Raw genomic sequence first — 16,343 nt, 5'->3', positions numbered from 1 at the left:
GTAGATGACAGAAATTAAGGTAAAGCAGCCTCTAAAAAATGTATTTAGAAAAATACCTACTGAAAATAATAAAAAACACATAGTGTTATAGCTGTGGAGTAAGGCTTCAGACTACCATCTTTAAATGTTATCACAAGAAAGGTAACTTCAGCAAGGGAGAAGAAATAGAAAGATGCCTGCTAGCCAATTGATATCTACATCTGATACATGATTGATGGATATTCCTTCAACTTTCATAACCACACAGACGAATGAGAAAATAACTTATGAATCCAAACAGCATCCTGTAGGCTTACCTAGCTGAACATGCACTGACATCTGGTTTCTTGAATTCTCAGACTGTATGGTTTTAAACTAAAAACCATCAGGCTGAAAGCTACAGTACTTAGCAATAAATGACTTAGCTAATTTGCCTGCTAATCCATCATTAGAATTACTCTGTTTCAAAGTCTAATCTACATCATAGGAATGTTTGAAAGTCTATACTGGATCTTAGTGTATTAAAGACAGCATTTTACTCTTACCTGCTCTGTAAAAGAGAAGAAAACACCACAAACTTACAAGGCACAAAATACTACATCTATGATTTCAGTCAGTTTTACAATATGGTTTCAGTCAATACTGAGATTTTCAATGTTTCATACAAGCATGCAGTAAAACCAAACCTACCACTAACATAAAGGGGGGAACTACTGGCTATCAACTTTAAGGCCATCAGTGTCCAAACAGAAAGCTCAACACAATGAAGATGACCAAGAACCCTGGAAGCATGCACAAAATTGGTGATCTCTTTGGAAAGAATCAGAAGCATCACATTCACAACAAATTTCTTAACTGAGCAATCAGACATTGAATAAAAGCAAAGATTGGTCCTCAACTGACAAAATTTGTCAACCTTCCCCTCAGAAATAAGAATACTGAATATCAACAGCCTTTACCATTTATAATGGAGTATCCTATATACTTCCAATGTGCCCAGCACCTTATTGAAAAGTGAATAAGAAAAGGGACTCAAGCAGGAACACATCAACCCTGAACTTCTGAAAACACAGTGAACCTCCTGACCATGGTTCCTGTAGTACAAGAAAACTACGCAGATTCAGCTACTGAGATCCAGTTTAACTGCCACATTAACGAGTACTGTATGCACAGTTATTGCAGTGTTCTACATGATTTTATCCTGTCAAGCTGATCACATTCTTTACATTCTGTTATTTCCTGTTTCGGACTAGGCTGAAAGAGTAGCAACCCCAACTTGCATTTTGTCCACACAATACCAACAGATTGACAACTTCAGTTCTATATTTATAACCTGAGACTGTAAATGAATAAATAAAGGCTTTCCATATTTCACTGAATCAAGGAACTGCCAAGGTTGGAACATTTGGAGATCATCTTGTAGAACATTCCCACTCAAAGCAGGACAAAATGACGGCAGGGTGCTCAGGACTACTGCCTTCTTAGCAATATGTAAATGTTTACCAGATGTTTCCTCCCTAAACAAGTTAGTTTGAGTGAGGAAAGCCTGCAATTCAGTTCAGAAATAATTCTGTCCAGCCATGACCAACTCTGGTCCTGAACTTCAAGTGTTAGCTTACACAGAAGCTTTCTTAAGCAAACAAAAAGGAAGTGCAATAAGCAAGCCACTTTAAATGACTGTCGTGGAACACAAGAGGAATTTCTTTTACTTTTAGATCCCAAGAACCAGATGAACACAGATGCTACCCTTGTTTTTATAGATATTGATTTGCATACCCTTTCATGGCTCTCGGTGACAGATAAACCCAGTCAGATAAGAAAGCATCAGAAAAAAAAGAGAAACTCTTTTGAACTTTGAGCAGATTTGGTGAAACTGTATCTTTCTTGTAATCTAATTTCATAGAAGAAAAGTGGAAACCATCAGAACTACCATGAAGAATTAAAGTTGCCTGTTCTTGAACACTGAATTGCTTAAGGCTAATATTCTAGCAACAGCATTAACAGAACATATTAAGTAATACTTCTTTTGCAAAGGACTTCTTATAAAGCTTCATAAACATGGACAGTCCGGTCCCTACGATTTCTGCTTCTATTAAGTTTTAATCTCATCTGAAAGAAAGCAGAAGTCTGAGCAAGCCAATCTAAGATCTCTTCATTCTTGAAAAGAATGGTGGCCTACAGTCTGCTTTGTTCTTAATGGCATAAGAATCGTACCTTCTTGTAACTATTCTACAGAAAAGAAAATCAATTAAGTACCCCAGAGCAAAATAAAATGGAATGCTGGAAATTTGAATCTTACAGCTTCATGACAGACTTCCAAATAAAGTCTAAGACCAGTTTCTGGGCATTTGCCTCCATAGATTACTTCTTGAAACAAGAAGGCAAACCAAATCAGAGGCGATCAGTATCAGTTCAGGAGGATTTAATAGCAGATAGTCTGCAATTGTAAGTATATATAAAGCACATAAAGTGTAAGAAAGAATGTCCGAACCCTTTCTGCCAAACAACTATCCAGTGTATACATTGCCTTATTTTGTGTCACTTACTGGAAGTAGAACCTCCTACGAGCACTGCTTCCACACGATGAAAAATAAAATGAAATGGTCTAAAATGTAACATGACATATTTTTTGAGTCAGTGAAGGATTTTCCTCACATGTTGATGGTCTAAATATCTTGCTTTCAATCTGTAGGAGATTGGATCCAACCTAAATCTTTTGTCCATTTTTTTTTTCCTTTTTTTCTTTTTAATCTATTTTAATCCCTTTTTAATTCCTTTTAGCTAAAACAATTTAAAGTTCACCTTCTTTTCCCCAGATATAGGCAAAAACTATTCCACCTATGGCATAAGAGTAAGAAAATTTCTACTGAGCAGCCTAGCAGATGCTGTTTAGAAGGACAGGCACTCTTAAGACTTTGCTTAGAAGGAAGATCCATCAGTCCTGCTCACTGAAACTGTAACACTACAATTTAAACCTTTTTGGCAGCTTTAATTACTTAACAAACAATGGCTCCTGAGTCCCAATTCTATCAAGATGCAATCTAAGTAATACAGACATAGTGAGCAATAATTAAAAAACTTCTGTTCCATGTAGTCTTTTCCACAGTAGCCCCTTCCAAAGTCCTGCTGGCCTCATTTCCCTTTTTGCCATTTTCTGCTACTTAAAAACATAAATTACAGCAAAAGTGAAGGCTGTCTGAAGTGCAATGATATTCAGAAACAATTAAGATTAGAAAGCTTCTGGAGAAAACTGCTCTGGATAATTTATCCAAGAGCAAGTTAAAACACTTATGATTGTTCCTTGGTATCTATGGTGTAAATGAGGCATGTTACAGCAGCAAATGTATCGTGTTAAATGGAGACAATGCAAATAGACCCTAATGCCAAAATAGAAGCCCCTCCTGCACTTCACATGCATTTCAATACACACCAATGGAAGCAATAAAATTTTCTTCCTTTAGACTCCTTGTATCAAACTCCCTTAGCCCTTTCCCTGTAGGGCTTGGTGCCTTCGGCATCAGCTGCGGTACTGGCAGCTGCATGGCAGGTTTTGGCTCCACTCTTGGAGATGATGCAGGATCTTTGCCAACTGGAGTGACAGATCCATCCGTTGGGCTTCGTTTTCTCTTTTCTGGTTCTTTAAAGAGAAAGAACAAAGTGTTGCCAAAACAACAAAAAGAAAAACAAAACTCAAACAAACAGACAAACCCACCCATAAACAAACAATAAAAACAACTAACAAAGAAAAAAGGACCAAAAAACAAGGTAAAAGGAAAAAAGAAATGAGAGAGCAGGCCTCATCTGTCATTGTTTGAGACTCTGTATAATCATTTGTCCCCAAAGGCAGTTTGGATTGTTTCTCTGTATCAAACTGCAAAATTTGAATTACAGTAAAACTTTCAGAACAGGATACTCAAAATTAGGCTTCCAGTGAGTAGTAAACTTTTGCAATCTTGCACAAATTGTTCCAATAACTGATGAAGCTTAGAATAAAAATGCCATATCCAAATGACTTAAATCTGTCATACCACAGGCTTCGTAATACCTTTGACCAGTATTTCTGCTAGCAGCAATACCTTTCCATACAGATAATTACAGAAAATTATCAACGTCTAACATGCAACAGACAAGACTTGTTTCAGAGAAAAGGTGTTCCTCCAATTCTATGTAGGTCTTTTTCAGATGATCACAACTGGAAGCACCACAGCACCTGTTTTTTGTTACTGACTTACCTCTGCAACCCAAACATATATTCCAAGGCATACATGCCTCCCTCGCCTCTCCAAATGTTGATACACAGAGTAAGCACTGGGAAGTTCACACCTGACTTGCCACTGAGTTTTGCATCAACAATTTCATAATTATCTTTAGAATTAGCGTCAGGCCTATAATTACCAAGATACCCATATCTTGAACTCATATGCCAGCTCAACTTTTCTTCCTTACCTTCCTTAGCAACTTAACAGTGATTGGCTAAGAACATCTCAAGTCCACAGGACATCTAAGCCAACTCACAAAATCCCTGATGCAAGCAATCCAGAAGCCAACAGTAGTGTTAAGCAGTTACTTCTCTGCTACACTGAAATAGCAATGATCTCAGACAGTGAAAAGCTGAGTTGGATAGAAAGCAGAGAGGTGACCTTCTGTCATCTTTTACTCATTTTCCTTACACATGAATTTTCTTACTTTGCATTAAGAATAAAACTTTAAGAAAAAGTGAAAAATTGAAGAGGTATTACCTAAAAAAGATTTTGTTTTCCAAGATCACCTAGCACTACAAGAATCACTGCGTAATGCAGCCAACATTTTTCTTACCTTTGTTGTAGTAGTGAGTATGTGCTATTTCTAGAAGGCCAAAAACACTGGCCATGCCACCCAGGCCAGCATTCGCGTACGACTGCTCCAGGCTCAACACAGTACACTTTAGCAAGTCCAGCATGCCTTTATAAACTTTGCGGCTGATCTCCTGCAACAAAAATCCAATTAGTGCCAATATTTCTCAAGTAAGAAAGTCATTCAAGAACACACATTCCAAAACTGCTGTAATATCAGCCTGTAAGATGCAATTTTACAAAAATCCTCCATGAACTGAACCTAAGCATTAAGTAGGTACGAGGAGCCTGCAGAATTTAGCACTGACCACATCCTGTATGATATCCTGCTGAGCATCTTCTTCCGACTGGATCGTGCGATTTAGCTTGCTTAGTACAAAGACACGGAGCTGCTCACTCTCCAGCAGACGTCGGACTCTCTTCATGTTCAGCCAGCCAACACCTTGCCCATCAAGAACATTGTGTACCACCTCCTTCAGGAATTGCTGGTTCTCACTGATGGATTTAGAAAGGAAACAAGGTGGAATGAGTTAGTCTGCTTTTTATCTTGACCAGGTCAGACACAAAGGTATTTCCAAACAAAGCTAAGTCAACAAAAACCTCAAATCATGCTAGATTTTCTGCTAACAACTGCTCATGTAATCAGCACTGTTCTATGGCTGCAGCATCAAACATTTTTGTTTGTCCCTTGTTTTCTATCACAAGCTGTAATTAGCTCTTTCTCGAGTCCACATAGCTATCACTGTACTATCCACCTTCAGAGCACTGCTCTGAATCCATATAAAGACTATGAGCTTCAACCTTCTCCCATGGCTACTTGATCATATCTGTAGATTTTCCTTGTACTCACAGCACTAGTGTAGTAGCTCTGGTGTACTGCTTCAGCTCTTTGTACCATGGGGAAGGGAATGTAAAAGGAATGCAACTCCTCTGCAGCCTGCTACATCCCCAGTCTGAATCATAACTTTTTTGTCTCCCAACCCCATTAGCTCAAAGTAAATTTCACTTTATATATGGCTGCCATGGAAGAAGGGAGAAAGCACAAGCACAGGTGAGGCAATGTTTAAGTTCACCATTTCAAGTCCCTTTGCCAGGCTGAAAAATGGTTTTCTCATGAACTCACAAAATCAAACTGCTTTACATGACTCAGCTGATCCTCTTAACTGGTTCACTAAAATTATGCTAGCTAGACTAGTCCATTGAGACTAGATTCAATTACAAAGAATACTGATTTAAAAGCGGGGTCCTTCATGATGTAGAATATTCTGAATCAGATAGAAAGAGGAAACCTTTTAAAGGTCAGAAAAATGCACATATGTGCTACTAACTCAAAGGCCATTTGTACAAAATCTTCTCAGACAATGTATATAGGCTTACAGCTATAGAGAAAAGTATTGTGTGGTTCTCAATAGCCTCACATCTAAGGATATGATGGCCACTGTATCACCACTTCATGCAAAATGGATTAAAAAAAAAAAAAAAGCAACTAAAAATATTACCTGGAATTACTACTTCGTCCCTGAGGTGATGGAGATTCTCTCTTCACGGTTGGGCTATGCTTGATGACTGAAGACTTTTGATCCACCAGGGCTCTCCTGTTTCCTAAGCAGGAGAGGAAACAGTATGAGAAGAAATAGGTGGGGGAACACAGTCTGCTCCCAGGACAGTAACAAGCAATACTAAGGTTAGCTAACACACTTATTCAGATTACGGGAAACAAACTTCAAACAAAATGGAAACTCCAAAAAAGCAGCAGCATATATCATATTCTAGCATCACACATCGGCAGAAAACAGTAATGGGAGTAATGCAGAGAGAATAAGAGAGAAGATGGTATAATGGGAGCAGAAGAAGGTGAAAGGCAGGAAAATTCTGGCTGCTCTGCATGCAGTTTGACAACAAGAATCGTCTTCAAATTAGTCACTATATGTAAAAGCATAATGCATCAGGGATGACTATTATAGATCATATGATACTGGTTACCCAATGAGGAAAGGTAGCCCAAAGTCAGGCATAGGGAATGCTGGAAATTGTCACATCATGCACAGCTCATGCTGTAGGGAACCCACCTTCATTGCTTACTGGGCCAGCTTCAGTAATAATCTCCATTATAGTATTTAACCCAAATACTGGGACACAAAATATACAATTAGTAGTGTGCTACATATCTGTGCTCCCCACCATCAGCATAAAAAATAAAGGAAAAAAAAAAAAACAAACCAAACCAAACAAAAAACAGCTACCATCTTCTTCCCAGCCCTCCCTCAAAACAAAACCCAAGTGATACCATAGCAGGTAGGATGCTTTGAAAGCCCAAGACAACAAGGGCCGGTGTAGTCTCTTTAACAGATACTGCTTAACGTGAAATTCAGCATTAGCAAACCACCGTACTGTATCTTCAAGGACACTACTGCACATATTGAATTTCAAGGGCGCTACCAAAAACAACTGCATCAGTGAGGAAAAACAATGGTGATGGATGTGCATGAAATAAAAATTAAAAAAGAAGGATGGAAAGTGATCAAACAGCAGCAATGAGATGGAGTCCCAGCATCATTTCCCATTACAAACACAGAGCAACACATACGTTTGGTAAGAACAAGTTAGCATAGTAGTTTTATGCCAGCACAACAGAGAAAAAAACATTTAAAAACCAGAGAAGTGCCCAATGAAAGTCCCAGTGAGCCAGCATGCACGCACAAAAGAACACAAATGCACACACACGCTTGCACATGCACAAAACAGACTGAGCTACTCCATGGATATCCCATCCTCATATCTGCACAGTAACATTAAAGGCCCTGCACAATTACATTCATCAAGAAAAGAACACCAAAGTGCAGAAGATGAGGTGCAAAGCACGAACACGAAATGGCAAACCCCATCACTGTTTTCTTCCAATGCATGGAATCAGTCATTAAGTTTACCCTTGAATAAAACCCTGATGTGAAGTATGTTTCTCACCCTGCACAATTGGATATGAAAATGTAACTGACTGGTAAAATGTTGTCAAAAACAGCTGTGCAGAATCTCTGCTAGCGTTTTCACCATACCAGTGCTGTTCCTCCTCATTTTACACACAGGGAATGATTACTTGTCTCAAAAACAAAGTCCAAAGCAGAAACACAGAAACAGCTTTTGGCCTTTGTTTCTACAAGGTCAGAGGTCAGCAAAACATCATACCAACCTTCATTCACATCCCTTCCCACTTCCAGATTAAAGTAATCTTTACCGATGAAATGATGAGGAGGAAAAAATAAATAAATAAAATCAACATATTAAAACAAAAGCAGCAAGTTCTAATCAGATAGAATAACTCAAAAGGTAAAGTAAAACCTTCCCTGGTTTAGCAGCTACTATCACGACAACCAGGCTGTTCAATTCCTTAGGGCAAGAGGTTCATTTCTCTAGACCCTATTCAGACATGTTATTAGAAAACTCAGCAGTCAAACAAGAGAAGTTCCAGTCACAAGATTGTGCACCTAAGTTAGGGATGGATTTATATTCTGAATGAGCTGAAATATGTTTATATTTTGAGTTTGATTGGAAAGATTCCATATAGAGAACTGAAAGGACTGTGAGCACTACTGAAACCTACATGAACTGCAGTCTCCACAGGAGGGAGGCATTATTCTTTCAGCAGATTCCATAGGAGTGAGGCACTGTTCCTTCTTACAAACCAAATGTCACTGCTCTAACAGGTTACAAAAAGCTAACCAGGAAGACAGTGGCAGTACAAAAGTAGAACCTACCTCTTTGCTTCCATTCTTTACACTAAAGACTTAAAAAATTAAACAAAATATAAAACAAAACCTACATTCACTGTGTACTCATAGGTAGGCTAGCCAGTCTCCCACCCCAACACAGCTTAGTTGCTGAGAAGTCGTCTGACTAAGGAACATCAAGAAAATTCTTGTCTTGATAATTAAAGCAGGTACTAACCCAGACTACCAAAATACTTCACCACCAACATTCCTTTTAGGGAGTGAAGAGTCACAAGAATAGGAAAGGATGTAGAAGACAAAGCGAAAAATGGTTACCTTTCAGGCTGGGAAATGGGGTATTCTTGTCTCTCCCAACTTTGGTTGGCAGGGCTAAATTGGACAGACTGAAACTTGTGCTGTGGTTTCTATACAGGCTGCCTATGACAAAAGAAAAACAAACAAAAAAACAAAATCAACAATTACACAGAATCACAGAATGGCAGGGCTTGGAAAGGAACTCAAGAAATCAAAGGGGTTTTTTTTGTTTTATTTTTTTTAAGTCCACAAATCTCATAAGCATAATATAATTCATTTACAACACAACCACATCTGTATTCTGACTATTCTAAATCATTTAAAAGGCAGTTCTTAGCTCTCGTGTTATAATCATTGTCATTGTGTGTTTGAGTCTACAATGTACCAGCAATATCAACCTGTCTTCCTGCCATTATACAGGTAATCCCACATCAACTGTCTTCTAGTTTGATACTCCTTTTAGGAGCAAATTAATGGTGGGGGTCACATGAAAAAACAAGATGACAAAAGATCTCTAAAACACACAGTCCTTTAGTCACAAGAGTGCACAGAGCCAAATGAAATTCTGCAACTCTGACCCAAAAGCGCACTTTAAAATAGAAGCTTTCCATTTATGAGAAAATAAAACTTTTTGTAGCACCAAAAGATTTCTAACAACACAAGAGCGCAACAGTGCTCCATCATCTGTTTAAGCCTGTAGACATCCTGAAAGGAACTTGAATAGAGATAGATCCTCATACAGAGAATCTCAAACTGTTCATCTAAATTGTCAGTGCACTATTTCAAGTTATCCTGACTCCCCCGTAACCCAGCTTTATTTTAGTAACAATCTTTTTAGCAGAAACATCAAATATACTTTTCTCACTGCTACTATCCTCTTGTCCTTCTCCCATAACAGCTGATGATTTACCTGGTTATCTTCTTCCACACATTAAAATACTTAACGTTAGCTTCCCATAACTGTGGATATTATTTTTATAAATTATTAATAATATAATTGAAAGTAAGTGAGCACAGTGAAGAAATTTAATGTAGCACCTAACAGGTGAAGAGGTAGCATGAAAAGCGTATTACTGGTTAATAATCTTGGACCAGTTTCATAAAATCATAGTTTTTGTTTAAACAAAATTGACAGAATTTCTGATTTTTGGCTGAAATTGCCATAGAATTCAAGGGCTTAACAACACAACTGAAATCCTTCTTACTGAAAAATTCATAAAGCAGTAGCTATAAGCAGCATAATTACAGCAGGTCCTGTGACACTCAACCAAGTTTTCCTCTTGGCTAACTTTCTGTCTGCTCCACCTCTCTGAAAGCTCTGATAGGCAGTTTAATGAATGCATGAGTACATACTTGCAAAAGACATGATGCCCCCAAAACCTTCACTGCTGTTGTTGGAGACAGTAGAGTTTGGAGAGCTGGCCCTGGAGTCTGAATCTGCATCAGAATCATTGGCCAGTTTTAAACTGTTTGGACGAAGCAGCTTCTGAGACCTTTGAAGAAAAATGTACAAGTGTTATTAGCATTTTTTTTTTCCCGGCTAAAAACCTACATGAGTGTGGGAGGCTGATGCTGGTCTTGGTTTTAGCCTGTTTTTACCACGCTATTCTTACCTTGTGGGAAAGAAAAATAGAAAAAGAAAGGAAAAAAATAAGGAAAAGAAGTAGAGATGCATCTTTGCAGCAAGGCTTTTATTACCATTCAGGACACACTGCAAATTTGCCTGCAACACTACACTGGTGGACTTAGGGGTAAAAACAACTTCTACTTTCAGAGCAACAAAGGAAAAAAACCCAGTGTCATAAAATACTGTTGAATCCCCTCCCATTTCACCCCTGAAATAGCAAGCTTCACCCCCAAAATCCCTTAAAGGGGATCAGTAGGTCATACACTAGAATGTTTCAATGAAAAACTGATAATTCTGTTATCTCCCACTACTTCAATAAAATGTTAAACTACACGAAGCAGATGGAAACTCTGAGACAGCTGTACAAAACAGCACGAGGACAGGGAGAAATCACCTGCTTCCATTGAGATTCTGGTTAAATCTTGGGGTGTAGCTCTCTTCCTGCTCATCGTCTTCATCCTCTGTAGGAAAACCATACTGTGGTTCAAAGTATGGATTATCATACTCTCGTTTCCTCACCACCCCTTCTGAGGAGCTCATGCTGACAGCTGGGCTGTCACTCTCACGACGATCAAAGCTCATCTTGGGAAAGCTTGGTTGTAGTGGCAAAGAAGGGAGATGGTTTGAAAATCCAGCAACTAGCTTCTCCTCCATCTCTGCTGATTCTGCAGACTCCTGTGGACCAGTCAAATCATTCATCTGTTTGCTAATCCGAATTACTCAAAAATGAAGGGCCTGACAAGAGCAACTGTTATAAACTGGGAATTTTGCATGGTCTTCGCATTTCAGGACCCCCACCCAAATCCCGCTACCAGATGCTCTAATATAGAACTGTAGAAAAGTTGCAGTATTTAGCATTGTTCTAGTTCTTCCCTGTAAAACAGATCTTACTGTGAAGTGCTAGGATAACGGCTCCCTACTGCTCTGCTTTGTGGTTACAGAATCAACGCCCATACCTCCTAAATCAATGCAGTTTCAAGGATTTTCCCCATCCCATTCCCCTACAACAGATCTTTCCATACTGTGTAGAAGTCACTCCTGCAGCCACAACCTGGACCACTGCTCTCAGTTAATAATGTACTTTAATGCACGTGAGCTTTAACACACAGGAATGTTCTATCTCAGCATAAGAGACTACCTGTAACTTCACTTTGTTTGGAGTCCAGAAAGTGCAGCAATTTAATTTCTGAATGTTTTTAGTCTGATTAGCTTTTGACCCGCTCAGAAAGAATTAGGTGCATTCTCCCACTCTTTATATCCTAATACTCCCAAACTTGGGGCTGAATTAATCTCAGTACACACATGATTCACTCCGTGGATGACAGTACTGGGGCTGCTACTGGCTGTAGTACTGGAACTTGAACGAGGCTGGTTGTTCTCTTGGGAGTTCTCACTGTCCATGGCCTGTTCATCCAGATCTCCTGAATATTCTTGAAAATCATCAAACTCCACTTCACTGGCATCACCAAGGGCTGCATGAGTCAGGGGGTCAACATCTGCAAACACATCAATTTGCATTAAAGAACACCACCTTCCTCAGCCTTCTGTCCATCTGACTAAAAATCCCTGACAGATCTGCTCAGCAGAATACAGAAGCACATGAAAAGGTTGTAAGGCACTTTTGGAAGACACCTAATCCAACTGGCTACTTAAAACTGGGCTAACTTCCAAGTTAAAACAGGCTGCCCAGGGCCTTTTTCAGTGTCTCCAAGGCTTGAAAATCCCCTTTGACTCTGGGGATCTGTTCGACTATGCTCACAATGGAAACCTTTACTGATGTTCAGGCAGAACCTCTTGTCCTTGGGGCACAGGAAACATGTTGGCATTCCTGTTTTTGGTTTATTAAGTAGTAATCTCCTGCTCTCAAAAGAAACACTGCTCCTGCCACCTCCATATAAACCAAAGGGAATGCATTTTCCTGTCCCCAGTAAAATGAAGAGACTAGTTAAAGGCAGCACTGAGGACCAAATAGTGAGGGCAGGAGAAAGCTCCTAATCTGCTGCCCATATTGTATCTTTTCTACTGGAAGCAGATTTCCAAATCTAGTCAGTAGTTTTGTTCAGCAGCACCTACTGCTGATATTTCTCCTTCCAGAGTCTTTCAGAGGGGACTACATATAAGCCAAAGAAACGTCTTCCTTCAGTCTGCTTCTGAAACTGACTCTTTTGCCTCAGAGCAACATTATAATGGAACAAGATTTTGCTCTGACTAAGACACTTGGGGAGGCATTTCCCCACCACCACAGCACAAACATGGAAGAGGAACCTATGTGGATCTCACGACATTGCAACCCAAAGTTACTCACTTGGAGTATCACCATTAATGTCACATTTCATCATCTCACTGACAAAGTCACCAAGGGAAGAGTAGGAGGAACTTGAGTCATCATAGTCGACGCTGTCGCTGCCACTGCCACAACAGGTGAGAAAAAGATGAGTGGTAGCAGAAGAGCAATAGCATCTTAAAAATCTCATGATATAACCACTTCTACTAAAAATAAATAAATAAATAATCCTGGCAAGACTGAGGGGCCAGCTTCATGAAAAGTCGGAGCAAGTGAAATACATCTGAGACGGGTAAAAAGGCAATATGGGAAGACATTTAAAAGCTCTCAGCAAGGTTAATGAGGTCAAACATAGGTGGACAGGGAGCAGCATATGAATTCTCAGTGAGTATCAGGAGGGGAGGAAGCTTCAAGACAACTGGAAGTAAAATGAAAAGCACTTCTTTTCAATACTAACAATAATTTCCAACATGAGGACTAATGGTGCTGTGTAGAGCATAAAAGAAAAATAAGTACAAGCCTGAAAGACCTCACAGACTAAAAGAGAAGGAAGGATGATTAACGCTTGAGGCAAAACTCTCTGAAACAAGGTCAAAAATACATCAACAAAAAATGATTCTCACTTTACAGAATGTACATGGTCTCAAGCAGTGGGGAGTAGTAGCAAGCTTTGCATAGCGACGTACTTTGATTAGAGATATGAAAGAACGGTATGTTGAATGGGATTGCTGGAAGTACAGGAAAAGAAATAACCAGAGAAAGAGCAGCATGGGGAAAAACAACAAAAAAAACCCAACACATGAGTGGGAAGTAATACCCAATGATAAGGGGTATATAAGAAGTAAAAGAAAACAGGAAAGTACAAATAAAGATCCATGTTAAAGGAACATTTGAGAAGACATTAGCAAAGGGTTAAGAAGCTGCTATGATGATGACAGAGCAGTGAGACAATTTATTTTAATGTCAGTATTCTGACCAGGTAGAACAAATTAAAGAAAAGCATGGAAGGCTGGAGGAAAAGGCAGCAAAAGAGATGCTGGAGAGGAGGCCCAGAATAATCTGAAGTAATTGTCAGATGGTTAGAGTTATGTCCCCCCACTAACCTGTCATCAGTGGGGTCGGAGTCTGTTTCTTTTTCTACTGGGACATTCAGTGCTTCAGCTAGTTGTGAATTACTGTCATAGACACGATAGTGGATGGGCTGCAGTTGGTGGGCATACCACTTTGGTTTGTCACCAATCAGCGCTGGGTCAAACATATCTGCACAAAAAAAAAGAAGAAAAGCACACAAAAAAACCCACACAACCAAGGAGAGAGTTAATTGAACTCATTTATTTGTGTCAATTGCTTCATTAATAGTGAGGCCATCCCTCACTAAGTCTTGCAAAAAACAGGGAACAGTTTTCTCTAAAAAAGAAACAAAACAAAAAAAAACAACTATAAGAGTTCTTCTCTGTTAGCAAACAGGACAAGAGGTAAAATTATCTGGAGAAATAAACGGCATTAAAATACTTAAAAATAGAAAAATATTTCTTGAACTGTATTCCTCTACTCAGAAGGAACGTCACACTGGAACATGTTCCCCTGGAGCCTGTTGGAGTACAAGAAGTGTTGGGACAGTGCTCTCAGACATATGGTTTGATATGGTACTGTGTGGAGTCAGGAATTGGACTTGATTATCCTTGAATAATATGGTATTAAGCTAAGTTTGTCCCCAGCATCTATCTGCATTTCAAGTTTCTGAAAGACACCAGAAGAGCAGGAAAGGGAAAAACAAAACTTACTGTTATGAATTCTTTGAAAAGCATAGTTAGTAGGGTTGAGTGACCATTCTCCAAAGTATTCTACTGCTTGTGTCCTGGAAAGCTTATCTGCAAAAGGTGTTTGCTTTGGCCTAGAAGCAAGAAAGGAATTTGCCTGGAAGGCCACTACTGGTCGTGGAAAAAGACGAAGAGTGCGAGTATGCATCTGGAACCCTTGCAAAACATTTGGCGAGTTGAAGAATCTCACCATAGCAACCCTAAAAAGAGGCAAAGGACACATGTCAGATAAAAACACAGAACTTAACAGAAGACAGGGAATCTTTTAAATATATGCATTAGGCAAAATTTCAAATCCATGGACAGTAATACAGTGCAAGAAGCTGTCTTCTTAAAAAACTTAATAAATCAATTCATCAGTCACTTGGTTTTAATTTACATGCTCAATGCCAAGACCCACCCAATGACAGACATTGCTCTCAGTCCTTCAAATGCAAGCCTGACAAAGGTGTAACACTGATTTCCATTTCAGTCTCACCTTGTAGCCACATCCACAGAGTCCACATCATTTCCATAGATCAGAGGGTTGAATTCTGTGGAGGGAGTAGACTGCAAATCATTCTGTGGTCTTCCCAGCAGCAGCGGTACCTCCTGCCCTTCGTGGAACTTCTCTAAATTAAGAATGGGCTGAGTATTCAGACTCATGCTGGCCAGTGCCTAGCAAAGGACAACATTAGGCACATATTCAGCAAAAATTATTCAAGGAACAAAAGATCAGAGCTACTCTGCCCTCTAGGCAATCACAACAATTGTTCACACTCCAATAATTTGCCTTAAATCATCTCTTGTATACTGAGTCAAGAAATACTTCTAGGCCCTCCATTATGTGGACAGTCCAAATGATCTCCACAATAACGAAAACACATGAGTCTTAGCATGGAAGCCTGCTTCTCTAGACCATTCATGATACGAAAAAAATAATCCACGCCTGACCATCAGTTGCATGGTAAACCATACAACATACAGAAGGGTTATGCCCATGTGTAATTAGAACACACATAGAGCTCTAGATGCTTCATAACTTGGAAGTTCTGTCAGTGAGTTTGACAACCCAGGGCAGTGTGCAGACAGCCATCACACAGGTATCTATCTTCTGGTGTGTCTGCAAACTACAGAATATCTGTATAATTATATACAGATGTTATGCGTAATATAATGTTATCTGAATAATGTCTTCATCTCTCCATAAAGCAGTCATCCTCTTCGACCCTCATAATATCCTCAGGAAAATGCACAGGAGTGGCATGACTCCTGAATACCCAGATCCAACTTAAATCTCACTCATTTCTCTCATTTGCCCATTGAGTCTTCACCCATCCAATCTCAAAAATAAACAAAGTAAAACAAAAAGACCAAAGTAAAAGGGTAAAATGGAAAACCAGGGGAAAAAGAATAAAATAAAGAACCTTGTTGTCAGGAGTGAGCAGCTGTTGCTGAGTGATTGCAGTCATGCTAACCAGACACTGGAGGCAAGATGGAAGATCATATGATAACACCAGCAGCCCATCAGAGCCAAGACGAACACATGACCACAGAGAAACAGATGGAGGGAAAAAAAAATAAAAATCTATTACTACCAAATATCACAAATGAGAGGAAATAAAACGGGATGCAAGATAGGCACAGGGAGAGAGGTCTAACTGCCCCATCCCCCAAATATCCACATTTGGCTACAGATGCTTTGGAAAGCGGAAAGGATCCTTACTGATGAAGCTAAGAACTTTCCAATGTGAAAAATCAGGTATTTTGAATATTAGTCATTGACACTAAGATCCAAGGGTA

At 39.3% G+C, this 16,343-nt stretch overlaps 1 protein-coding gene across 11 annotated transcripts in view; it reads right to left on the bottom strand.

The window, feature by feature from the left end:
• MADD (MAP kinase activating death domain) overlaps positions 1-16,343 on the bottom strand; it is a 65,367-nt gene that overhangs the window by 28,475 nt on the left and 20,549 nt on the right. For 4 of the 11 annotated variants that reach the window (XM_072336997.1, XM_072337002.1, XM_072336999.1 and 1 more), the window contains exons 8-20: positions 15,040-15,218; positions 14,526-14,761; positions 13,845-14,001; positions 12,763-12,866; positions 11,760-11,953; positions 10,852-11,132; positions 10,184-10,323; positions 8,852-8,953; positions 6,881-6,940; positions 6,311-6,413; positions 5,120-5,306; positions 4,795-4,945; positions 3,410-3,616 (exon numbers count right to left, since the gene is read on the bottom strand). In XM_072336997.1, the coding sequence (XP_072193098.1) occupies positions 3,410-3,616; positions 4,795-4,945; positions 5,120-5,306; positions 6,311-6,413; positions 6,881-6,940; positions 8,852-8,953; positions 10,184-10,323; positions 10,852-11,132; positions 11,760-11,953; positions 12,763-12,866; positions 13,845-14,001; positions 14,526-14,761; positions 15,040-15,218 (2,101 nt within the window). Of the gene's footprint in view, positions 1-3,409; positions 3,617-4,794; positions 4,946-5,119; positions 5,307-6,310; positions 6,414-6,880; positions 6,941-7,998; positions 8,038-8,851; positions 8,954-10,183; positions 10,324-10,851; positions 11,133-11,759; positions 11,954-12,762; positions 12,867-13,844; positions 14,002-14,525; positions 14,762-15,039; positions 15,219-15,967; positions 16,025-16,343 lie in introns of all 11 variants that reach the window. The other 7 variants (XM_072337005.1, XM_072337000.1, XM_072337006.1 and 4 more) reach the window with 4 other exon arrangements.

The sequence above is a fragment of the Excalfactoria chinensis genome, chromosome 5 (genome assembly GCF_039878825.1).
Source record: "Excalfactoria chinensis isolate bCotChi1 chromosome 5, bCotChi1.hap2, whole genome shotgun sequence".
Lineage (NCBI taxonomy): Eukaryota > Metazoa > Chordata > Aves > Galliformes > Phasianidae > Excalfactoria > Excalfactoria chinensis.
Note: the sequence above shows the minus strand (reverse complement) of the source record. Positions and strands in the feature narration are given on the sequence as shown.